This window comes from Pinus tabuliformis, chromosome 3_2 (genome assembly GCF_031772625.1).
Source record: "Pinus tabuliformis cultivar Carrire ecotype Pingquan chromosome 3_2, CPIR1, whole genome shotgun sequence".
Classification (NCBI taxonomy): Eukaryota; Viridiplantae; Streptophyta; class Pinopsida; order Pinales; family Pinaceae; genus Pinus; species Pinus tabuliformis.
This window is the reverse complement of record NC_142302.1, coordinates 631,753,401-631,779,431: the sequence shown is the minus strand read 5'-3', so window position 1 is coordinate 631,779,431 and position 26,031 is coordinate 631,753,401. Positions and strand designations below refer to the sequence as shown.

At 36.2% G+C, this 26,031-nt stretch overlaps 1 protein-coding gene and 1 pseudogene across 1 annotated transcript; both read left to right on the top strand.

The window, feature by feature from the left end:
* Nucleotides 1-463: 463 nt before the first annotated feature.
* LOC149182209 (putative cis-zeatin O-glucosyltransferase) lies at nt 464-1,909 on the top strand. The gene has a single exon (XM_089414479.1). It carries the CDS (start codon nt 464-466, stop codon nt 1,907-1,909), a length of 1,446 nt encoding a protein of 481 aa, XP_089270605.1.
* Nucleotides 1,910-10,612: 8,703 nt separating this feature from the next.
* Nucleotides 10,613-11,233, top strand: LOC149182208 (hydroquinone glucosyltransferase pseudogene; annotated as a pseudogene).
* The last annotated feature ends 14,798 nt before the right edge of the window (nt 11,234-26,031 follow it).

Sequence of the window (26,031 nt, the reverse complement as noted above, 5' to 3'; positions counted from 1 at the left end):
TCTTAAAACACTTGAATTGTAAAAAATTCAAAACTAAAATTAAATTTATGGTTTCAACAAATAAATAATTGTGAAATCCTCAAATAATTTAACCAAAACAATATCTTTAAAAAAAAAATATCGAAAATTTATAAGGATAAACCATGTTAGTTCAAATTTTCCACTAACCTCACTGGAGTGATGTTCCAATAATTTATATATATATATATAATTTTTTTTGTTTAATAGAAATCATAAAAAACCATTTAAAGTAAAATCAGAAATCATGAAAGATATATACCAGATATTGATATAAATAGAACGCCATACTACTGAAATCTCACACACTGTGTGTAGGAGCAGAACGTGGAGAGCTGATTTGATCTCACACCCACCCTTCACTCCGCTTCGACTCTTCGTTGCTTTATTGATCCGAGACTCACAGAAAAGCGAATTCAAGAGTCAAATTCGGCTCCATCGCAACATGGCCATGGAAGGAACAGGAAAATTATACGTAGTAGCGTTGCCCTTCATAGCGCACAGTCATTTCAATGCATTCTTGCATCTCTCAAGAATGCTGGCTACCAGGGGAGTAACAGTCATCTACGTTAGCCTCCCTTCAAACATCCAAATTCTCCGACCCCGAGTGCAGGGATGGGAAGATCTCCCCATCCATTTCCAGGATTTATCGGTGCCGGAATCTCCTCTGCCGGAGGGCAGCCAGAACGTGAACAACATTTCCCGCGACATGCTGCCGCTGGTATACGGTCTCATACAGAAAATGCAGGAGCCACTGGAAGCTCTAATGGCGGAGCTGACAGGGCGTGAATATTACGAATCACGGGGTCTTCCGCCACCCGAGCGCCTGGTTCTCATTTACGACATGTACATGGGATTCTCGGCCGCCGCGGCTGCAAAATTCGGCATCAGTTCGTTCATGTTTTTACAAATGAGCGCGAAGTTGTGGCTGTGCGCGGAAGCTCAATGTTGGGACCAGCAGGAGCCTCTGCTGGCGGTCGCGGACATTGTGAGCAGGGTGCAGGCGACGCCGGACAGTGTGTTAAGTTATGTCTATAAGGACATGGAGCTGACGTGGCGATTGGCAGACGGGATTCTCCTTAATACATTTGCAGCGCTGGAGCCAGAATTGGTCCAACACCTGGAAAGCTTTGGCGCCGGAGGGAGAAGTGGGGTCGGGAAGCCCTTCTGGGCTGTGGGGCCGGTAATTGATATCTCCGGCGGCAACAACAAAATCCGACGGCCCCGGGACACCGAGATTGTGGAATGGTTGGATCAGCAAACGCCGGGATCTGTCGTGTATGTGTCATTTGGTTCGGAGGTGTTGCTTTCTCCGGCGCAGGTGACAGAGCTGGCACTGGGTCTGGAGGCGAGCGGGCAGCCTTTCCTGTTGGTGCTGCGCCCGCCGAACTCAAAACTCGACGTCGACGTGGACTCCACGTCGATGGCGGCGGAGTGGAAAGCGGAGGTGTTGCCGGATGGCTACAAGCGGCGGCTTGGAACTCGGTGCATGATCGAGTGGTTATGGGCCCCACAGTTAACAATCCTGGGTCACCGGGCGACGGGGGCTTTTATTACGCACTGTGGATGGAATTCGGCTCTCGAGAGTGTGGTGGCCGGCGTTCCCATGATCGCGCTGCCGCTGCAAAGCGACGGGCCGGCCAACGCCTTCATTTTGGCGCAGGCAAAACTGGCGTTGGAGATTAATATGAGCGATGGGTTCGCTAAAAAGGAAGAGGTGGAGAGAGCTGTGCGAAGGTTAATGGCGGTGGACGAGGCGGCGGACGAGGCGGCGGAGGAGCTGAAGCGGAGAGTGAAGGTGCTGAGTAAAGCCGCGGCGGCGGCCATCTCGAATGAAGGGGGAGCAGCGTGGAAGAGTTTGGATGCGTTTATTGAGTACTCGTCTAAATAAAATTATTAGAAAATATAATTAGAATGTGGGTTTTAGCTTTGTTGGGAGGTTGTGAATTTTAGATAATAAAACAAGAATGTAGTAGTTTAGTTTCAATTTTAGAAAATAAAACAAGAGTGCAGTATTTTAATTATTTTCGGTGTGGGGGTGGATTTTGAGATTGGACTCAGCAAAGGTTTTCAGTGTGATCATGTGCAAATTTCTTGGAGGTGTCAGATTTGGTTCATCCATTGAAGTGTTATATGGAATTTTAATTTTAATTTATGATATCTTTACCTGGAATTTGAAGTTGAATGGAAGCATTTTATGGATTTTTAATTTTAGTTTATGGGGTATTTATATGAAATTTATATTTGGTGTTAGATTTGGGTCATCCATTGAAGTGTTATATGGAATTTTAATTTTAATTTATGGTATGTTTATATGGAATTTGAAGTTGAATTGGAGCATTATATGGATTTTTTATTTTAGTTTATGGGATATTTATAGGAAATTTATATTTGAATTGATTTATAATTGGTTAAAATTTTAATTATTATATATGAAATTTAGGTTAGGATTGAAAGTTTATTTGAATTTTGATTTTATTAGTATTATATTTATTTTTAGAGAAAAGGATTTTTGTTATTAATTTTTTTTTTTTTAAGTTTTTAAATTTTAATAATAAAATTATTTATAAATTTATAAAATTTAGAACAAATTTAAATTGTTTAAATGAATGCATTATTTAAAAGTAAATATGTTATTTGCATTTTGAATTTTTCAAATTGAGGTTAAGGAAACATTTATAACAATGTTTTATTGAGTTTTCTAGACATGGAAGTGTTATATATAAGAAACTCAAAATTTAAGGAAATTTTGGGGAAAGAGGGAGACATCAGAGTCATAAAAATTAAAAAATTATTAAAAAATTAATATATAAAAATAACAAATAAAATCTGAACAATTCATCATTTTGTATTAGATTATTATGATTATCATTTATGCAATATACATCTAAAAGTAAATTGAATCCATCATTCAGCATTATCCAATTTCCATCTAAATTTATCATTTGGAACTATGCGAGGTACATGTAAATTAAATTCATCATTTGACAATTGAAATTATGCAAATCAAATTTAAAAGTAAAGTAAATTCATTTGACAATTGAAATTATGCAATTCAAATTTAAAAGTAAAGTAAATTCATCATATGAATGACATTATGTTGAAGTCTAAAACAATGTTATCAAAACTAGATCGTTTAATTAACATAGCTCCTCCAAATCGAGAACCGGTTAGAATCGGTAAAAAAATCAAACCAAAAAACTGATCAACCAAAAACACATAAAATATTCAAATTCTAAAGAAAAACATATATATACATGTGCATGCTTATGAATCCAAACCATTTATAGAAAAATAAGCAAAAGTTCTCATTTATATAACATGTAAGGGTGCACATAACCAAAATAGCATCGAGTGCAATCCATCTCTAAAATGAAAATACATCAACAAACAAGCTCCACATGGCCTCTAACATCCAAAATAAAGATCATGCTACAATAAATACCTACATATCATCAAAAGAATTGCCTACATTGGGATCTTTGTCATCAATTTCACCCTCTAAGCATTAAAATAAGGTAGAAAAAGCATAGCTTGTCAAGTCAAGATTTTGTTTGAGTGGTGGTTACTTTTTTTAGTTGCCTCATGATAGAGGAGTTTAAAAATCAATGTCACTAACATCAAGGTATGTACATGGCTTGGTGCTTTTGATTAAATACTAGTTACATACCCTCGTACATGACAAAATCCAATGGAGCATTGCAATCCCCCCAATCCTGAAATCCTGGAAAACTATTAAGTTTTCTGGATTTTGAGCGAGATATAAAATTATACTTCCTCCATATGAAATCCAATGAGGTCAGAACCAATCTTAAACATCTCGATTCATTTCATGGTAATGTTAAAAATTTAAGGAAAGGGATGAAAATGAAAGATAGAGGAGAATGCCACTTTTACTTTAAGAATTTAACATTACCATGAATTGCATAGCATCAGTAGAGAAATATAGTCAAATACTAGGCTTCCCATATCATAAATCATTGCCTTTTTGGAAAAATATTGCATTTGAAAGGTCCTTGGCAGCAATGTACAAAATCAACATCCCCCTTCCGTCCTCCCTACATCCCCCTTTTGTGCCCTACGTCCCCCTTGCATCCCCCCTACAAGGGAAACACATTCGGAAATGTTTCCCCATGTTCCCCAAAAGGGGGATGTGGGGAAATGTTTCCTAAGGAGTTTCCTCATCTTGAGAACATGGGGGAGTGAGGGGGAAAACTCCCCACCCTGGGAGACACGTCCCGGTGGAACACTGATTTATAATTATGACATTTTTTATACAAAAAAGAGGAGACTCTAAAGCCTATCATCACACATTCTACTAGTTAACCAAAAAGAAAAAGTTAAGTTCACGTTATATGGAGGTTGTCTTGTCTATGTGTTGTGCGTTAACCAGCTTTGCATGCCCTTTTGTTCTTATTGCGCAACCTAAATATGGTTCTTCCCTGTTCTAGAGAATGGGATTATGTTACATGTCACCAAATGTTTCCAAATTCCTTTCGCGGGGTCTTATTCTAGTAATTTCTTACTACTAGAGCAAGTGAAAACTCCATTTCAAAGACTCTATTATATAGGGTTCTTATTCTAGTAATCCCTTACTAGTAGAGCAAGTGAAAAAACCATTTCAAAGACTCCAATATATAGGATTTTAAACTTGGTTTTAAAATAGCTTTTGAACCTACTTCGTTTTCTCTTTGGAATTCTAAGCTTTTTCAAGATTTAGAGACAAAATTTTCTTGACATTTCACATTGTTTCTACATGTTTGTAGAATTTTGGGTCCCTTATTCTCTAGTACACTGAGACTATGACCCAATCCAACATATCTTTCAAGATAATATCTAGAAAGAGAATCTATTTGATTATTGCAACCTATGTTTTTAATTTCACCATATACTGCTTCCCTTTCTCAAATCACGTGATCCAAGGGATCAAAATATGTCCAAAAGTAAAATTTATTGAAATCACTTGAAACTAGTGTCAAGTCGTATATCTCATCATTCTGATTTTAGCGACTCTTGACTCACCTCAATCCGACACTGTATGTGAAATTTATCGTGTTATGAAGTTTTTCGCAAAGAGCTAAAAGGTCAACTTGCAGGGTTGACTAGGCTGCTAACTGGCCAGGTTGTACAAGTGACGTGGTGCATATGTAAGAACCTATCTGTGTAGGTATGGAATGTAGGTGGGCCAATCACGTGTTGACATGTGGCCCATTCATATAGGTCAAGTTGGAAGTTTGTGATTGGTTGACAAGTTTTGGTGTGGGCCAATTAGGAGGTGCCACATGGCCCAATGGGAGGGCACCACATCACCCTCAGATTCTATGCAAAAATTCGTTGGGCCAACCGACTAAACCAATAGGGTTTGAGCTTGAGACCTCTAAAGAACTAACCACATGCCCTACCGTTACGCCACTTCATTAGTTGTTAACCAAATGGGTCGACAGCTTGATTTAACATCAACCAACCAACAGTTTGGGGGTAAGAGTCAAGGAACATGGCTCCAACCCTGGGCATATTTCCATGCATATTGCATCACATGTGGCCACAACAATGATGTAGGCAGAGGGGGTAGACGGTTAACCTAGTCCTCAGTCCCATTCATGTCATACAACCAACAACAAAGTGGAGGGGGCAGGTAGTTAGCCCAACCCCTAGTCCCATGTAGCCAATCTGACCACACTCGGAGCCAACGGAGAGGCCACATGGCCACAATACCACTATGAACCAGGACTGGAAAATCAACACTTAAGGCCTTATTGACGAAATAAAAGAAGCGAAAAAATGCACCATTTTTGGCAAGATTTCTGTCGCCCCCATGCCAATTTATCGCCAACGAGTCTGCCAAAAGAGGAATTTCATTGTCTGGTTAACCAGTCTTGTCATTTTGCAGGACAAATAGCAGAGAAATGTTCCAGGAGGCCTAGCTTGGCCTTTTTTCAGTTTTTTTGAGTTTAGGCAGAGCCTACATAGGGTTTCTTGGGTGTTCTCGACCCAATGAAAACATTTTCATGATTCGAGCATTATATGTTGAAAAATTTGCAGAGCCAAGTCCTTTTATGTCATAGACAAAACTATTTTGAGGTCATATGGAGACCTTGTTGAGCATGGAAACAACCTAGACAAGGGTTTTCAAGCCTTCCAGATGCATCTACAATAGTTGAATCTTCACTTGAGAAGCCATTTTAAATCTATTCTTAGTATGATTGTGGGAAAAGACCATTGCAACACTTCATTATGAAGTAGTTGGATTTGTGCTTCTTGATATCAAAATGAGTACGAAGACCTATTTCCAGATTCAGTGAGAGAGTCATTTTCTTTTAAGACCATCATTTCTTTGCTAAAGGGAGTCAACTTGTGAGTGAAAGTTATTTGGAGGAGAATGTTTCTTTGAAGGAGAAACAATGCCACTCTAGAAGGAGGTTTACTATATGAGTCAAAGATTTGTTATGTACTCTTTCTGTTACTGATATCAATAAATCGGCCTAGCCATTAGAGAAGGGGTGTGGAGACATAGTCCACATTGGATGAACTCCAAAATCACTTGGTTGTTCTCTTTTTCATTTTCATCATGTTGGGTTTCATATGATTTTGTTTCATCTTAATTTCATTGAAAAATTAAATATTCACCTTTGAATAAGTTACAATCCAAATGACTGTTTGAGGGCCCAATTTTTTCAAAACTTACAAAGTGTCAGAGGACGATCAATTGTCAAATCACAGGTATCAGACCGGGTTTTGACTAGATTGCAAGCCCGGGTGAAAGTTTGCATTATGTAAGACTCATAGAACTAGAAGAGATGAATTCTTCTCTCCAATGGAGAACATGGAACTAAGATATTTCTTGAAGAAACAGAGGATGAAAAGAAGAAGTTGCGCTTGATGTTGTAGAATTTCATTGAAGAGAAAACTGGGGAATGTTCAGCTACTGAAGCTTCTCCCAAGACTCGACAAGTTTGTGGTCATGGGATGACTAACGTGTGTACCCTTTTTCAGTTGAGGAACACTGATTATATGTTAAATCACAAGAGTGGTTTTCTTGAATCTTCATCTACCATTTCGTCTACAAAAGAGAAGGAGGAGATGGCTAAGATTTAGGAGGAGAACTAGGAGTCGCAAGAAGAAAAGGAGGTAAAAGATACTTCATGTTCAATCCATTCTATTAACAATGACAATGATTATTTTGCATCATTTGAGAAACATACAAAGGGTATTGCTATGAAATTGTTGACCAAAATGGAATACAATGGTAAGGGTCTTGGAATCTATAGTCATGGAATTGTTAATCCTATTAAGGTGAGACCACAACCTAAACATGAAAGATTAGGATATGTTCAAGAAGAAGTTGGAGAATGCTAAAAAAAATCAAAGTCAAGGAATTCTTCAAGTGTGTAATTCGTGCAGAAATAACTCTTGCAGGTTCAAGGAGTATCACATCATGATGATGATGTTGATGGAAAAATGTCCCCAAAGAGAGATGAGCGCTTCAAAGGAAGAAATAATTCAAGTTCTCCTCATCAATCAAGATCTCAATGCCAAACTCATAATCCAAAGGACAATCATAAAAGGTGTAAACATCATGATTATTCAAAAGCTTTCTATAACTATAAGCAACATGATGATTTGAATAAAATGTTGTGGAATGTGTTTCCTTGCACTTTTTGTCATGAACCTAAACATTGTGTAGTCAAGTGACAAAAAATGAAAGCATTGGTCAAGAAAATTAATATGTCAATTGGAAGTGAGAACAAGAAGGAAGATCCTCTTCCAAGTTCGAAGACATTTTTGCCAAGAAATTTACAAAATCTTTTGTACTCATTACAACATAAGTGGGAATTGGATCGAAAAATATTGGAAGTTTCATCCAGATCTTCATCCAAATAAGGACAAACAGGTCATGAAATCACTCGAGAAAGGGAAGGCGAAAGAATGTTCAAGGAACACCTTAACCATCCTCGAAGCAACTACAAAAGAAAGAAAAATGTAGAAAGGAAACTACCTAGCTAGGTTGGGTAAGAAAGGGTTGGACAATTTGTCTAACTAAATATTTCATTTCTTTTGTATTCTACATGTTGCATGTCCCCATATCTAGGTATTTTGTAAAATTGACATTGTGAATAAATCACTTAAATGTAACAATGTTTTCTTTGGCATTTGATGTTATTCTGACTTGTTCATCACTCAATTTGTATAGGAATTTGACAGTCGAATTTCTTACACATTATAAAAATGCATCTCCTTCATGGATATTATGGTAAGCATCCTAAACTTTGGGATGAGCAGTTGCATTACATCCAGCATGCTATAATCATGCCAAGCACTCATCTACACAAGTATTTCCATTTAAATCTTGTTTGGGTTATTTTCGAAAGTCTCATTTGTATGTTATCTTTGGTCAAGTTTTTGCAATAGATAGACATAATTATGTTGACAAAGCCAAGAATTTCATTGAAAAAATGTAGCTAGTGCATCAAGGAGTACAAGAGCAGCTTGAGAAAATAAAATCCAAATATAAAGCAAGGCATGAAAAGCATTGAGTTGATCATGAATTCCAAGTGGGAGATCAAGTTTGGTTGTATATTAGCAAGGAAAAGCTCAAGTTAAAGATTGTATGAGCTGCCAAGGAAGAATGGTCATGAAGAGAATGTTCAGATTCCATCTATTGAATATTTTGCTCCTGAATATTTAGATGAATTGTAGGAAGACTCAATTATTGAAGGGAGAATCAAGACTTCACGCAGAGGTAATGTGCAGTATGTTCATGTGGGGCTCAAAGTCGCCAATCTAGGTAAAGAAAGGTGGATTGAGATCGAGAAAGTGAGGAAGTTGTACTCTCACTTGCTTGCTAAGTAAAAACAATATTTTGGAGGTCCAGAAGTTTCTAGTGGGGAGGAATGATCCAGGGGATCAAAATATGCCCAAAAATAAAATTACTCGAAATATTTTGAAATCAGTATCAAGTATTATATCTCTTCGTTTTGATTCCAACGATGCTTAAATCACCTTAATCTGACACCATATGTGAAAGTTATTGCATTCTGAAGTTTTTGGCAAATAGTTAACAAGTCAACTTGCAAGATTGACTAGGATGCTATCTGGGCAAGCTGTACAAGTGATGTGGCAATGATGTCAGCAATTGACTGAGTAGGTACGACAACCAGGTGGGTCAATTATGTGATAACATGTGGCCCAGTGGTACAGGTCAAGTTGGCAGTTTATGATTGGTTGATGAGTTTTGGTGTTGGCCAATTAGGAGGTGCCATGTGGCCCAATGGGAGGGAAGCACGTGGCCCTTAGATTTTGTACAAAAATTCACTGGGTAGGCCAACCGACCCAGCAGGGTTCGTGTTAGGTCCCTATACTACTAGTGTAACCCCGTATTGTTATTAGTACAATCTACTTATTATATTGTTGTGCCCATGTAGTCCCCATATTGTTATTATTGTGCCCCATATAAGCCCACTATTGTTATTATTGTGCCCTTACATTATCATTGTTATGTCGTATCTTATATATATTATGACCCCTTAAACTCCTATATATAGAAAGGAGGTCTTGTCATTTGTAACATCCAAGAATTGTTCATTTGTGTAATGTAAAGGAGGTTTCCCCCTCGAAGAGGTTGAATTCGAAGGCATTGATTTATCTTTTCTATCTTTTTGTGAGCTGGTTTCATAACATTTGGTATCAAAGCTTTGGATTCTAGGGTTTCGCTGCTCTAAACAGGTCATCGTGGAATTTTCGCTATAACTTTTTTCTGTGACATTTCAGAAGAGAAAAAGAAAAACCCATTTGAGACGAAATCTCGCTGAACCTCGGGTTCGAATTTCATATCTTGTCTCGCTATACTTTCAGAGATATGATTTGAGGAAGTTAGGGTTTTTGCAAGCTCCAGAATTTCATCTAAAACAGGTCATCGTGGAATTTTCTTTATAACTCTTTCGATACAAAGTTTCAAAAGCTAAAAAAAAAAAAACCCATTTGCGAGGAAATCTATTTGAACATTGGCTCTGAATTTCAGATCCTGTCTCACTATATTTTTGGAGATATAATCTGAGGAAATTAGGGTTTTGGCAGACCCCCAAATTACATTCCAAACAGGTCACCTTGGGAAAATCATCATAACTTTCTCTCTGAGCATCTAATTGAAATTTCGTAAGAAGTTACAGAAAGAGGATGGACTGTATTTTGTTTGGGTATAAGTTTCAGAACCTAAGGTTGAAACAATGATACATGGCACGTCGTACAAGTTAACTCTACTGAACTAGTCTATAATTAGGCCATCGCGAGTGATTGGAAATAAAGTTTTCTTCAGGAATCCAATTGTGATCAGACTTGTGGATTTAGAAAGAGGACTTAGAGGGCTATTTCATACCAAAATTTCAGAACCTAAAGATCCGAAAGTACATAGTTACAGTCGTTTTCAAATCAAGCTCCTAAAATCAAGAAAAAGCGAGATGAGGAAGTTTGATGGCAAGGATCCAGTAAATTGGAAGCGAAATGTTGGGACGAGCAGGAGCCTCTGCTGGCGGTTGCAGACATTGTGAGCAGGGTGTAGGCAACGCCGGACCGTGTGTTAAGTCATGTCTTTAAGGACATGGAGCTGACGTGGCGATTGGCAGATGAGATTCTCCTTAATACATTTGCAGAGCTAGAGCCAAAATTGGTCCATCACTTGGAGAGCTTTGGCGCCGGAGGCAGAAATGGGGTCAGGAAGCCCTTCTGGGCTGTGGGGCCGGTGATTGATATCTCCGGCAGGAACCACAAAACCCGACGACCTCGGGACACCGAGATTGTGGAGTGGTTGGACCGTCAAATGCCGGGATCTGTCGTGTATGTATCGATCGGGTCAGAGTTGTATCTTTCTCCGGCACAAGTCACAGAGCTAGCACTGGGTCTCGAGGTGAGCGGGCAGCCTTTCCTGTGGGTGTCGCGCCCGCCGAACTCAAAACTCGATGTCGACGTGGACTCCACGTCGATGGCGGCGGAGTGGAAAGCGGAGGTGTTGCCGGATGGCTATGAGCAAAGGCTTGGAACTCGGTGCATGGTCGAGTGCTTCTGGGCCCCACAGTTAACAATCCTGGGTCACCGGGCGACGAGGGCTTTTATTACGCACTGTGGATGGAATTCAGCTCTTGAGAGTGTGGTGGCCGGCGTTCCCATGATCGCGCTGCTGCTGACAACCGACGGGCCGGCCAACGCCTTCATTTTGGCGTAGGCAAAAATGGCGTTCGAGATTAATATGAGCGATGGGTTTGCTAAAAAGGAAGAGGTGGAGAGAGCTGTGCGAAGATTAATTGCGGCGGACGAGCTGAAGAGGAAAGTTAAGGTGCTGAGTAAAGCCGCGGCGGTGGCCATCTCGAATGAAGGGGGAGTAGCATGGAAGAGTTTGGATGCATTTATTGAGTACTCGTCTAAATAAAATTATTAGAAAATATAATTAGAATGTGGGTTTTAACTTTGTTGGGAGGTTGTGAATTTTAGAAAATAAAATAAGAATGTAGTATTTTAGTTTCAATTTTAAAAAATAAAACAAGAGTGCAGTATTTTAATTCTTTTTAGTGTGGGGTGGATTTTGAGATTGGACTCAGCAGGTTTTCAGTGTGATCATTTAGCAAATTTCTTGGAGGTGTTAGATTTGGTTCATCCATTGAAGTGTTATATGGAATTTTAATTTTAATTTATGATATCTTTACATGGAATTTGAAGTTGAATCGGAGCATTTTATGGATTTTTAATTTTAGTTTATGGGAGATTTATATGAAATTTATATTTGGCGTTAGATTTGGGTCATAAATTGAAGTGTTATATGGAATTTTAATTTTAATTTAGTATATGTTTATATGGAATTTGAAGTTGAATTGGAGCATTATATGGATTTTTTATTTTAGTTTATGGGAGATTTATAGGAAATTTATATTTGGATTGATTTATAATTGGTTAAAATTTTAATTATTATATATGAAATTTAGGTTAGGTTTGAAAGTTTAGTTGAATTTTGATTTTATTTGTATTATATTTATTTTCAGAGTGAGGGAATTTTGTTATAAATTTATTTTAAAAAAATAAAATAAAAATTTAATAATAAAATTATTTATAAATTTATAAAATTTAGGATAAATTTAAATTGTTTAAATGAATGAATTATTTTAAAAAAATGTTTTTACATATATGTTATTTGCATTTTGAATATTTTAAATTGAGGTTAAGGAAACATTTATAACAATGTTTTATTGAGTTTTTGAGACATGGAAGTGTTATATATAAGAAACTCAAAATTTAAGGAAATTTTGGAGAAAGAGGGACACATCAGAGTCATAAAAATTATAAAATTATTAAAAATTTAATATATAAAAATGACAAATAAAATCTAAACAATTTATCATTTTGTATTACATTATTAAGATTATCATTTCTGCAATATACATCTAAAAGTAAATTGAACCCATCATTCGACATTATCCATTGTTCCATCTAAATTTATCATTTGGATCTATGCGAGGTACATCTAAATTAAATTCATCATTTGACAATTGAAATTATGCAATTCGCATTTAAAAGTAAAGTAAATTCATCGTATGACTGACATTATGTTGAAGTCTAAAACAATGTTATCAGAACTAGACCATTCAATTAATTGCTAGCTCCCCCAAATCGAGAACCGATCAGATCCGGTAAAAAAATCAGACCAAAAAACCAATCAACCAAAAACACACAAAATATTCAAATTCTAAATAAAAACATATATATACATGTGCATCCTTATGAATCCAAACCATTTATAGACAAATAAGCAAAAGTTCTCATTTATATAACATGTAAGGGTGCACATAACCAAAATAGCATCAAGCGCAATCCATCTCGAAAATGAAAATACATCAATAAACAAGCTCCACATGGCCTCTAACATCCAAAAAAAAATCATGCTACAATAAATACCTACATATCATCAAAATCATTGCCTACATTGGGATCTTCATCATCAATTTCCCCCTCTAAGCATTAAAATAAGGTAGAAAAAGCATAGCTTGTCAAGTCAAGATTTTGTTTGAGTGGTGGGTACTTTTTTTAGTTGCCTCATGATAGAGGAGTTTAAAAATCAATGCCACTCACATCAAGGTACGTAGAGGGCTTGGTGCTTTTGATTAAATACTAGTTACATACCCTTGTACATGAAAAAATCCAGTGGAGAATTGCAATCCCCCCAATCCTGAAATCGTAGAAAACTATTAAGTGTTTTGGATTTTGAGCGAGATATAAAATTATACTTCCTCCATATGAAATCCAATGAGATCAGAACCAATTTCAAACATCTCGATTCATTTCATGGTAATGTTAAAAATTTAAGGAAGGGGATGAAAATGAAATATAAAGGAGAATGTCACTTTTACTTTAAGAATTTAACATTACCATGAATTGCATAGCATCAGTAGGGAAAAATGGTCAAATACTAGGCTTCCCATATCATAAATCATTGCCTTTTTCGAAAAAAATTGCATTTGAAAGGTCCTTGGCAGCACTGTACAAAATCAACGTCCCCCTTTCATCCTCCCTACATACCCCTTGCTGGGAAATACGTTCGGAAATGTTTCCCCAAAAGGGGGATGTGGTGAAATGTTTCCTAAGGAGTTTCCTCGTCTTGAGAACATGGGGGAGCGAGGGAGAAAACTCCCCATGCTAGGGGACACATCCTGTTTGAACACTGATTTATAATTATCACATTTGTTTATACAAAAAAGAGGAGACTTTAAAGCCCATCATCACACATTCTACTAGTTAACCAAAAAGAAAAAGTTAAGTTCACATTATATGGAGGTTATCTTGTCTATGTGTTGTGTGTTAACCAGTTTTGCATGCCCTTTTGTTCTTATCGCGCGGCCTAAATATGGTTCTTCCCTGTTCTAGAGAATGGGATTGTGTGAAATGTCACCAAATGTTTCCAAATGCCTTTCTCAGGGTCTTATTCTAGTAATTACTTACTACTAGAGCAAGTGAAAACTCCATTTCAAAGACTCTAATATATAGGGGCCTTATTCTAGTAACCCCTTACTAGTAGAGCAAGTGAAAAAACCATTTCAAAGACTCCGATATATAGGATTTTAAACTTGGTTTCAAAATATCTTTTTAACCTACTTCGTTTTATCTTAGGAGTTCTAAGATTTTTCAAGATTTAGAGACATAATTTTCTTGACAATTCACATTGTTTCTAAATGTTTGTAGAAATTTGGGTCCCTTATTCTCTAGTACACTGACACTATGACCCAATCCAAAATATATTTCAAGATAATATCTAGAAAGAGAATCTATTTGATCATTGCAACCTATGTTTTTAATTTCACCATATGTTGCTTCCCTTCCTCAAATCACATGATCCAAGGGATTAAAATATGTCCAAAAGTAAAAGTTATTGAAATCACTTGAAACTGGTGTCAAGTTGTATATCTCATCATTTTGATTTTAGCGACTCTTGACTCGCCTCAATCTGACACTGTATGTGAAATTTATCGTGTTTTGAAGTTTCTGGCAAAGAGCTAAAAGGTCAACTTGCAGGGTTGACTAGGCTACTGACTAGGCAGGTTGTACAAGTGATGTGGCACATATGTAAGCACCTCACTATGTAGGTATGGAATGTAGGCGGGCCAATCACGTGTTGACACATGGCCCATTCGTATAGGTCAAGTTGGCAGTTTGTGATTGGTTGACAAGTTTTGGTGTGGGCTAATTAGGAGGTGCCACGTGGCCCAATGGGAGGGCACCACATGGCCCTCAGATTCTGTGCAAAAATTCATTGGGGCGATTGACTGACCCAACAGGGTTTGAGCCTGAGACCTCCAAAGAACTAACCACATCCCCTGCCATTACACCACTTTGTTATTTGTTAACCAAACGGGTCGACAATTTGATTTAACATAAACCAACCAATAGTTTGGGGGTAAGGGGCAGGGAACATGGCTCCAACCTTGGGCGTATTTCCATGGGGACTTCACTGGGGGAGAAATACCATACCACGTGGGTTCATATTGGGGGATATATATTAAGGAAAAACTGAAAGAATGTATTGGGGGATATATAGGGGGAAAGGGGTGTTTATATTGCTAGGTATAAAAAATGGAGCTCAAAGTTAATGAAAAAATATAAAAGGGTGTAAAAAATGTTAATGGAAAAATGAATACGTACAATATCAAGGGAAAATAGGGATTTTTTAAATTAAGAAGGTGTATTGGGTTCGTATTGGTAGGGGTTTAAATAATGTGACTTTTAGGGGTATTTTCCAATATGTAGTCAAATTAAGGGTATTGTTTAATATTCCATGAATGCACGTGATAGGTCAGAGGTTCACTGAGTAAAGCCCCAATGTATATTGCATCACATGTGACCAAAACAACGTTGTAAGCGGAAGGGGCAGATGGTTAAGCCAGTCCTCAGTCTTATTCATGTCATACGACCAACAACAAAGTGGAGGGGGCAGGTAGTTAGCCCAACCCCCGATCCCATGTAGCCAACGTGACCACACTCGGAGCCAACAGAGAGGCCACATGGCCACAAGACCACTATGAACCAAGGTTGGAAAATTAGCCCTTTAGGCCTTATTGACGCAATTAAAGAGGTAAAAAAAGGCACCTTTTTTGGCGAGATTTCTGTTGCCCCCACGCCAATTTGTCATTGACAATTCTGCCAAAATAGGAATTTCATTGTTTGATTAGCCAATCTTGTCATTTTGTAGGACAAATAGTAGAGAAATGTTCCAGGAGGCCTAGCTTGGCCTTTTTTTAGTCTTTTTGAGTCTTAGCAGAGCCTACACAGGGTTTTTTGGGTGTTCTTGACCCAATGGAAGCATCATTTTTATGATTTGAGCATTGCGTGTTGAACAATTTGCAGAGCCAAGTCCTTTTATGTTGCAAACAAAACTATTTTGAGGTCATATGGAGACATTTTTGAGCATGGAAACAACCTAGACAAGGGTTTTCAAGCCTTCCAAACGCATCTGCAATAGTTGATTCTTCACTTGAGAAGCCATTTTCAATCTATTCTCACTATGATTGTGGGAAAAGACCATTGCAACACCTCATTATGAAGTAGTTGGATTTGTGCTTCTTGATATCAGAATGAGTGTGAGGCCCTATTTCCAGATTCAGTGAGAGAGTCATTTTATTTTAAGACCATCATTTCTTTGCTAAAGGGAGTCAACTTGTGAGTGAAAGTTCTCTAAAGTAGAACATTTCTTTGAAGGAGAAACAATGCCACTCTAGAAGGAGGTTTACTATATGAGTCAAAGACTTGTTATGTACTCTTTCTTTTGTTGATATCAATAAAGTGGTCTAGCCATTAGAGAAGGGGTGATGAGACATAGTCCGAATTGGACGAACTCCATTATCACTTGGTTGTTCTCTTCTTCATTTTCATCATGTTGGGTTTCATATGATTTTGTTTCAACTTAGGTTCATTGAAAACCTAAATATTCACCTTTGAATAAGTTAGAATCCAAATGACCATTTGAAGACCCAATTTTTTCAAAACTTACAAAGTGTCAGAGGATGATCAATTGTTAGATCATAGGTATCAGAGCAATTTTTTACCAGATTACAAACCCGGGTGAAAGTTTGCGTAATGTAAGACTCATAGAACTAGAAGAGATGAATTCTTCTCTCTAATGGATAACATGGAACTAAGAGATTTCTTGAAGAAACATAGGATGAAAAGAAGAAGTTGTGCCTAATGTTGTAGAATTTCATTGAAGAGAAAACTATGGAATGTTCGGCTACCAAGTCTTCTCCCAAGACTCGACAAGTTTGTGGTCATGATATGACTAACGTCTGTACCCTTTTTTAGTCAAAGAACAATGATTATATGTTAAATCACAAGAGTGGTTTTCTCAAATCTTCATCTACCATTTCGTCTACAAAAGAGAAGGAGGAGATGGCTGAGATTTTGGAGGAGGGCTAGGATTCACAAGAAGAAAAGGAGGTAAAAGATACTTCAAGTTCAATCCATTCTATTAACAATGATAATGATTATTTTGCATCATTTGAAAAACATACCAAGAGTATTGGTATGAAATTGTTGACAAAAATGGGATACAATGATAAGGGTCTTGGAATCTATAGTCATGGAATTATTAATCCTACTAGGGTGAGGCCACAACCTTGGCATGAAGGATTAGGATATGTTTAAGAAGAAGTTGGAGAATGCTCCAAAAAAGAAACGTCAAGGACTTCTTCAAGTATGAAATTCGTGAAGAAATAACTCTTGCAGGTTGAAGGAGTATCACATCATGATGATGATGTTGATGGAAAATTGTCCCTAAAAAGAGATGAGCGCTTCAAAGGAAGAAATAATTCAAGTTATCCTCATCAATCAAGATCTCCTTGCCAAACTCATAATCCAAAGGACAATCATAAAAGGTATAAACATAATGATTATTCAAAATATTTCTATGACTATAAACAACATGATGATTTGAATAAAATGTTGTGGAATGTGTTTCCTTGCACCTTTTTTCATGAACCTAACCATTGTGTAGCCAAGTGCCAAAAAATGAAAGCATTGGTGGAGAAAATTAATATGTCAATTGGAAGTGAGAATAGGAAGGAAGATCCTCTTCCAAGTTCAAAGACCATTTTGCCAAGAAATTTACAAAAGATTTTGTACTCATTACAACATAAGTGGGAATTGGATCGAGAAATGTTGGAAGTTGCATCCACATATTCATCGAAATAAGGACAAATAGGTCATGAAATCACCTGAGAAATAGAGGACAAAAGAATGTGCAAGGAAGACCTTAACCATCCTCAAAGCAACTCAAGAAGAAAGAAAAATGTAGAAAGGAAACTACCTAGCCAGGTTGGGTTAGAAATGGTTGGACTATTTGTCTAATTAAATATTTCATTTCTTTTGTATGCTACATGTTGCATATCTCCATATCTAGGTATTTTGTAAAAGTGATGTTGCGAATAAATCACTTATATGTAACAATGTTTTCTTTGACATTTGATGTTATTCTGACTTGTTCATCACTCAATTTGTATAGGAATTTGAGAGTCGAACTTCTTACATATTATAAAAAATCATCTCCTTCATGGGTATTATGGAAATCATCCTAAACTTTGCGATGAGTAGTAGCATTACATCGTGCATGCTATAATCATGCCAAGCACTCATCTACACAAGTATTTCCATTTGAAGCTTGTTTGGTTTATTATCTAAAGTCTCATTTGTATGTTATCTTTGGTTAAGTTTTTGCAATAGATAGACATAATTATGTTGACAAAGCCAAGAATTTCATTGAAAAAATGTAGCTAGTGCATCAAGGAGTACAAGGGCAGCTTGAGAAAATAAAATCCAAGTATAAAGCAGGGCATGAAAAGCATTGAGTTGATCATGATTTCCAAGTGGGAGATCAATTTTGGTTGTATATCAGCAAGGAAAAACTCAAGTTAAAGATTATATGAGCTGCCAAGAAAGGATGGTCATGAAGAGAATGTTCAGATTCCATCTATTGAATATTTTTTCTCCTGAATATTTAGATGAATTGTAGGAAGACTCAATTATTGAAGGGAGAATTAAGACTTCACGTAGAGGTAATGTGTAGTATCTTCATGTGTGGCTCAAAGGAACCAATCTAGGTAAAGAAAGGTGGATCAAGATCGAGAAAGTAAGGAAGTTGTACTCTCACTTACTTGCTGAGTAAAAACAATATTTTGGAGGTCTGGAAGTTTCTAGTGGGGAGAAATGATCCAAGGGATCAAAATATGCCCCAAAATAAAATTACTCAAAATATCTTGAAATCAGTGTCAAGTATTATATATCTTCGTTTTGATTCCAACGATGCTTAAATCAACTTAATCTGACACCATATGTGAAAGCTATCGTGTTCTGAAGTTTTTGGCAAATAGTTAACAAGTCAACTTGCAGGGTTGACTGGGATGCTGTCTGGGCAAGCCATACAAGTGAAGTGGAAATGACGTCATCAGTTGACTTTGTAAGTAAGACAATCAGGTGGGTCAATCATGTGATAGCATGTGGCCCAATGGTACAGGTCAAGTTAGCAGTTTATGATTGGTTTATGGGTTTTGGTGTTGGCCAATTAGGAGGCGCTATGTGGCTCAATGGAAGGGAAGCATGTGGCCCTCAGATTTTGTGAAAAAATTCATTGGGCAAGCCAACCGAGCCAACAGGGTTCGACCCCGAGACCTTCGACGAACTAACCACAAGCCCTACCGTTATGCCACTTCATTGGTTCTTAACCATACAGGTAGGTGGTTTGTTCTAACATCAACCAACCAGCGATTTGGGGGGAAGGGGTGCGGCACAAGCGTTGAAAATGGCAACAAGAAATGCTAAAAATAGAAATGTTATAAATAGCATTTCAGGTACCAGTGTTGGACATAGCAACAAGGAATGAAAAATGGAAGTGCTAAAAATTTCATTGCTATAAATAGCATTTCGGGATAGATTCCAATTTTAGTTAGTCCCTGAACTACAATTGAGAAGTAAAATTCGAATTTGTTTTTAGTGGTTGTTTGATTGATAATTAATTAATTCATCTTGAGTTAATTAGTTGGAGAAAATCAAACATGAAGTCTATATGAGGACATGCAACAGTTATCCCATTGATTGAAGAATTTATCCCTTAGTTAAAGAGATAAGGATGAGTTGTAATTAATTAGCAAAGTTAAGTCCAGTTAGATTAGTTCAAATAGTTTGTTGAACTAATTGTGAGTTTAGTTAGTTAATGGATGCATGTATGTAACTGTTGCACTTCAGATAACTGAATATTCTCTCATAAATAACTCATGCATGTCAGTTCAGTGAGAGACCCAGTTGAGATCAGAGGAAGGGACAATGTACTATCATTTGGAGGATGTTTCCTATATAGCAAACTCATCCATGCAGAAGGAATCATCTCCTTTAGGACTGTGCAGTTACTATTGAGTTTAATGTGTTGTGTGAGAGGTGAATTCACACAGGTGGCAGCATTGGACCCCAGGAGAAACTGCACAAGGAAATACGAGGCTTGGAGGGTAGAGGAGAAGGTTTGTGAGAAGCCTTTGACTATCTATGAGCAGCAGAGGGATTGTACTGAGATTGGGGTTTTTAGCTGAGGTTTTCCCTAGAGTATTCTTCTCTATTCATGTGTGATTGATTTCTCATTCTCAGTTATACGTGTTCCATTTGATCTTGCTCAATTCGATTAAGCTTTCGCAAAGTTTGTTGTAGAAGTAGATCTTGTATTTTGCTTTAGTATATTGCATAATCTGTTGATCTATAGTGAGAAATTCTACATGGTATCGGAGCAAAGGTGATCAAAGCGAAGAATAGTATACAAGAAGGGAGAAGTTCGAAGTTTGAGGTTCCTGAATATAGAATTCGAATTCTTATCACATCTCAGATTTCATGAATGGCGTTTAATGGTTTAAGACTCAAGTATGCCCTTGATGGCAGCTCAAATTATATAGCCTGGAAGGATCGCATGGAAGCAATATTAGAGGAAAATGGTCTAAAAGACTTCATTGATCAAGAAGTCCCCAAGCCGGCAGCAGCTAATGCTACAGAATTGGCATAATGGAAGAAATGTGCGGCTAGAGTGAGGAGATTCCTTCTAGAGGGAGTTTGAGACCACATAGTCTCGAGTCTCCATGGGAAGGAGACACCATTTTCAATGTGGAAAACATTGAAAGATCTATATAAGAACAACAACGATTAGAGGAAGCTGGCGCTGGAAGACAAGCTTCGAAAAATCAAGTGTGAAAAAGGCGACACGATCTCTACATATCTAAATAATCTCATCACCTGCAGGGATGAGCTTGGAAGTGTAGGGATCAAGATATCCGATGATGACATGGTGAGTCTTACTCTCCTCGGTCTTCCTATGAGCTGGCATAGCGACCAAGACTCGGTAAATGGAAGAGAGAAACTGCCAGATTAGGAATTACTTTGGTCGGATCTGATGTAGGAGGAGATAAGAAGAAGCACCATAGATGGTTCTTCATCCAAGGAGGATGAAGAAAATTGCACCTTCGCGAGTAAGGAAGAGAAAGGGAAGGAGAAGGATTCTCATCCCAAATCGAGTTCTTCCCATGGTGGGAAGAAGTTTGACAAATCAAAAGTGTGATTCTTTCATTGTCATGAGGTGGTCCATTTTGCAACAAATTGTCCATTTAAGAAATCCAAGATGGGATCAAAAGAAGGATCTGAAGGTGAGGCATTGGCCTCATAGTTAGAGTTGGATTTCACCCTCTTTGCATGCATGGTTTCATCCATGGTGGGATGTGGTTGGTTTCTTGATAGTGGAGCTTCATTCCACATGACCGACGATAAGTGTTTGTTTTGTACCTTGGAGGAGCAAGATCTCTAGATACTCATAGCGATGGGTAATGATGAAAAGTATAGTGTCTCAGAAGTAGGCACAGTTGTTTTTCAGAGGGAGCATGGAGCTCGCATTACCTTGAAAGATGTGAAGTATGTGCCAGGACTGAAGAAAAAATTGGTATCGATCGCGATGCTAGAAGACAAAGGCTATGATGTAGTCTTCAGTAAGGGAAAGGTTTTCCTTAGACACATCACCACGAGACAGGTGAAGAAGATCGGTTCACGCGTCAAGAACCTATATGCTCTTGAGGTTTAAGATGCATGCAAAGCCTTGAGGAGTAAGGCAACTATTGGAGACTTGGTGGTTGAGAGGGAGAGTACATTACCTCTCAACATGCAGCACTAGAGGAAGTCTTAGACAATTGTGGAGTAGCCACAATTGGTGAAGCAACTTCAGGAGGTTGTGGAGTAGCCACAACTAGAGAAGCTGAGATGAGACTGAGTGGAGGCATCCACTCATGTAGAGACCTCCAGTAGGGGGAAATTTCAAGCCAAGTGGGCAGCGGGATCACATGCATCCATACCTCCAGGTCGGAGGTGGGGCGATGTGGAGTGACAGTCCCAAGAAGGTTGGAATAGGGGCAGGATCATTGAGGTATCCAACCTCTTTGATTAGACCTTGCTACGTGAGCCCTGATGAGGAGTAATAGGACTGGCTGAGTGGGTAAAGGTTGTTATGAAACCAGATCACAAAAAGATAAAAAGATAGATCAACGCCTTAGAAATAAGCCCCTTTGAGGGGACAACCTTCTTTACATTACACAAATGAACAATTCTTCGATGATACAAATTACAAGACCTCCTTTCTATATATAGGAGTCTAAGGGGTCATAATATAATCAGAGTCGACATAACAATAATAATGTAAGGGAACAATAATAACAATAATGGGCTTCTACGGGGCACAATAATAACAATATGCAGACTACATGGGCACAAAAATATAATAAGGGGGTTGTACTAATAACAATAAGCGGTTAGAATAGTAGTATAGTAACCTAACATGACCCTCTCCTTCAAAAAGTGTTGTCCTCAATGTTTGAGTAGTTCTTGCCACTTCTATATAAAATTCTTGTCCTCGCATGTAGAATCTTCAGCAGGTAAGTTCTTCCACTTCATGAGATACTCTAAAATTGATCGATTTTGTGGCTGTCGGGTTCTTGTTTATGTGACTGCTCTAGGCTCTAATATTACTTTTCCTTCCTCGTCAAGTTCTGGCAATATCATTTGAACTGGGATCTTCTGCAACTTTTGAATGAGTGGCCACACTTCTTCGTCCTTCTTCCATTCATACCTTGCTTCATTTATCCAATCTGGTTGGATAATACAAATGGTGCACAACAATGCTTCCACATCCTCATCCTTTCTTGAGAGTGCATCTGCCACAACATTTTGCTTCCCTTTTTGGTAGATGATTTCAAAGTCATAACCCAACATCTTTGTGACCCATTTTTGTTTCTCTTCAGAGGATAATCTTTTTTCTAAAAAGTATTTAATACTATCATGATCCATTTTTACCTTGAAGTGTCTTCCCATTAGGTAAGAATATAATAATAAATAAGAATATAGTTGTTATTATTTGTATAATTATTAATTATCATAAATAATAAATAATTGGTCTTTATTGTTCTTATTATAATAATATTGATATATTATTATTATTATAATAATTATATTGGTATATTATTATAATAATATAATAATACTATAATATTATTATAATATTAGAATCTATTATTATTATTATTATTATAATTATAGTAGTTTTTTTTTTTTTTATAATTTTATATTATTAGGTTATTTATATAATATAAAATCAATCTAATATTATTATGAGCTATTTAATTAATATATATTAGGAGTTTATATAATTATTATAATATTAATATAATATTTATACAATAATATATATAAATAATCTGGTTGTTAATATTTATATAGTTATTAATAATTCTATATAGTTATTTATATAGTTAGTAATAATCCTAAATACCCATAGTAATTATTAATGTGGTTGATATAAGCCTCTTGGCCTATATCAACTACATTGGGAAATGTGGTTGATATATATGTTTGATATACACCTATCGGCATATATCAACCATATTTACCTTGATAAATATGGTTGTGCTAGTATATATAAAACAAAAATATAATCTCAAACAAATAATCATATATGTAATATATAGTAGATATTTCTATATATAATATATATAAAACAAAAATAGTTAAATATAATTTTATTTAATTATTACATCATAGTGTAATGAAATTAAGGTGTAGATATATTCTCACATGTATTGTTAAATATGAATTTAATTTTTATTTCAAATTTTTATGGTCAATTTTGTTTTAGAGATTTTTTTTAGTGATTAATTTTATCATTTTTTTTACTAGTTTTATTTTCAAATTATTTAATGTGGTTTATCTTCAAAGAAAAATTTATATCATTTCTTCTTGTTGGGTCAACTATGGCCATGAGCAAATATCAACTTCTAAGATGCTTTAACTATATGAACTCCATAAATTAAGCTAACCCTAAAGCCTGACTCTAAATATCACACATAATATATATAATAAATTGCAAAATATATATATATATATATATTAAAAGAAAGGAACTGAAAAATGCAATCATTAGTATATCAAAATGTGGAATAAAGAAAATGAATTATACCATTAAAATCCAATTTCTCAAATTTGTTATCTTCCATATAATAAGGTCATGAAAAGATAGCTATAATCTTAATTTTTTGGTACAACTTGTGAACCGTTATGGAAGGAAGCCAAATAAATTAGTTAAAAGAGAGAGGAACTAAAAATTGGAATCGTTGGCATATCAAAATCTAGAGTAAAGAAAATTAATTATGCCATTAAAATCCAATTTTTCATGTATGTTATCCTCCATATAATAACTTCATGAAATGATACTTATAATTTTAAATTTTTGGTATAAGTTTTCTGAATAGTTATTGAAGGAAGCTTTCAATTTCTAATGATACATAATTAGCACAATGGTATTAATACTTATGGCTAATATACACTCATAGACATATACAAATCACATGCACATACACATTAATTATTATTATTCAATTTTAAGGTCAACAATGATATATAACTAGCACAACCACATTAATAATTGTTGTTGATATACACTCATAGGCATGTATCAATCACATGCACATCCATATTATTATTATTGGACTTTATGGCCATGACAAGCTAGACACCAAATTGGTGTATGATACCCATCCAATTTTAAGGTCATGGTAAGCCACACACCAAATTGGTGTATGAGACTCGTGCAATACACCAAATTGGTGTATGAGGCCTATCCAATTTTAAGGTCACGACAAGCCAGACACCAAATTGGTGTATGAGACCCCCTTGTTTGTGGGACGAGGGACTCGCCCATCTCTATGGAAAATTTTAGGGGCGAATTTTCGCCCTTGGGCTAAATTAAGGGGTTTTATATTTTTATTGGGCAAATATTTTGTATCATAGTACAATGTTGCAAATCGCCTCAAATTTATTTTATAAAAAAAATTAGATATGGAGGTTAGCCCACCTTATTTTAAGAGAGAGGGTAAAATAAATAAATTTAGCCCTTGAAATTAGGAGTTACAATCTTCCATTCACCCTCAATTTCAAGAAAATGTATTTGTGATAGTTATAATTAAAAATATAAATATAGTGGAGGTATGGTAAATAAATAAAAATATAAATAAAGTGGAGGTATGGTAAATAAATAAAAACCTCTTTTTATACTTCAAAGGTATGGTAAATAAATAAAAATATAAATAAACTATAGGTATGGTAAATAAATAAAACCTCTTTCTATATTTAGTCCGTAACCCTCTCTCTATTTAAGAAGGCTCACAAAAGAGGTTTTATTTAATTGAATCCTATGGGCCAAATACCATATTTGTAGAAGAGGTATGGTCAATTAACAAAAATATAAATAAACGAGAGGTATGGTAAATAAATAAAACATTTTTTATATTTACTCCATAAGCTACCTTATATTTACTAACACTCAAAAAATGTGTTATATTTAGGTGAAGCCTATGGGCCAAATTATTATTAATACCATGAAATATTAACCCTAATATTAGTATTAATAAAAATAAAGATGGCACATGGTATTAATCCATGGCATTCACATGGAATGCCCCCTATTTAAAGAGGGGAATTAAAGTAGCATAGATCCATCTTTACTCTTGATCAAATATCATGATATGCAAACTAACATAGAGTGAAAAAACATTTGATCCCTCTCGGGGCTCGGTAGATCAAAAGTAAAAATGGATCTTATAATTTAATGTCACTTCAACATTTTAACTTGGATAAAATAAAAAAATAAAATAAAAATCAATTATTAATTTTATTAATTTTTATAAATTACTAATTGTAGTTTTTAAGCTCCAGGATTATAATAACCCATGGTATTGACCCATGGTAATACCATGGTATTCATGTCAGCATAGAATATTTAAAGGGGAAATTCTATCAGCTTAGATCCATTTTAATTCCAGGTCTACCAAGTGCTGGGAGGGATAAATAGATTTCATCCCTCTAAGAGTGGTAGATGTGGAGTTAAGATGGATATAGGTTGGTTTTATGATAATGAAGATATTAAATAGA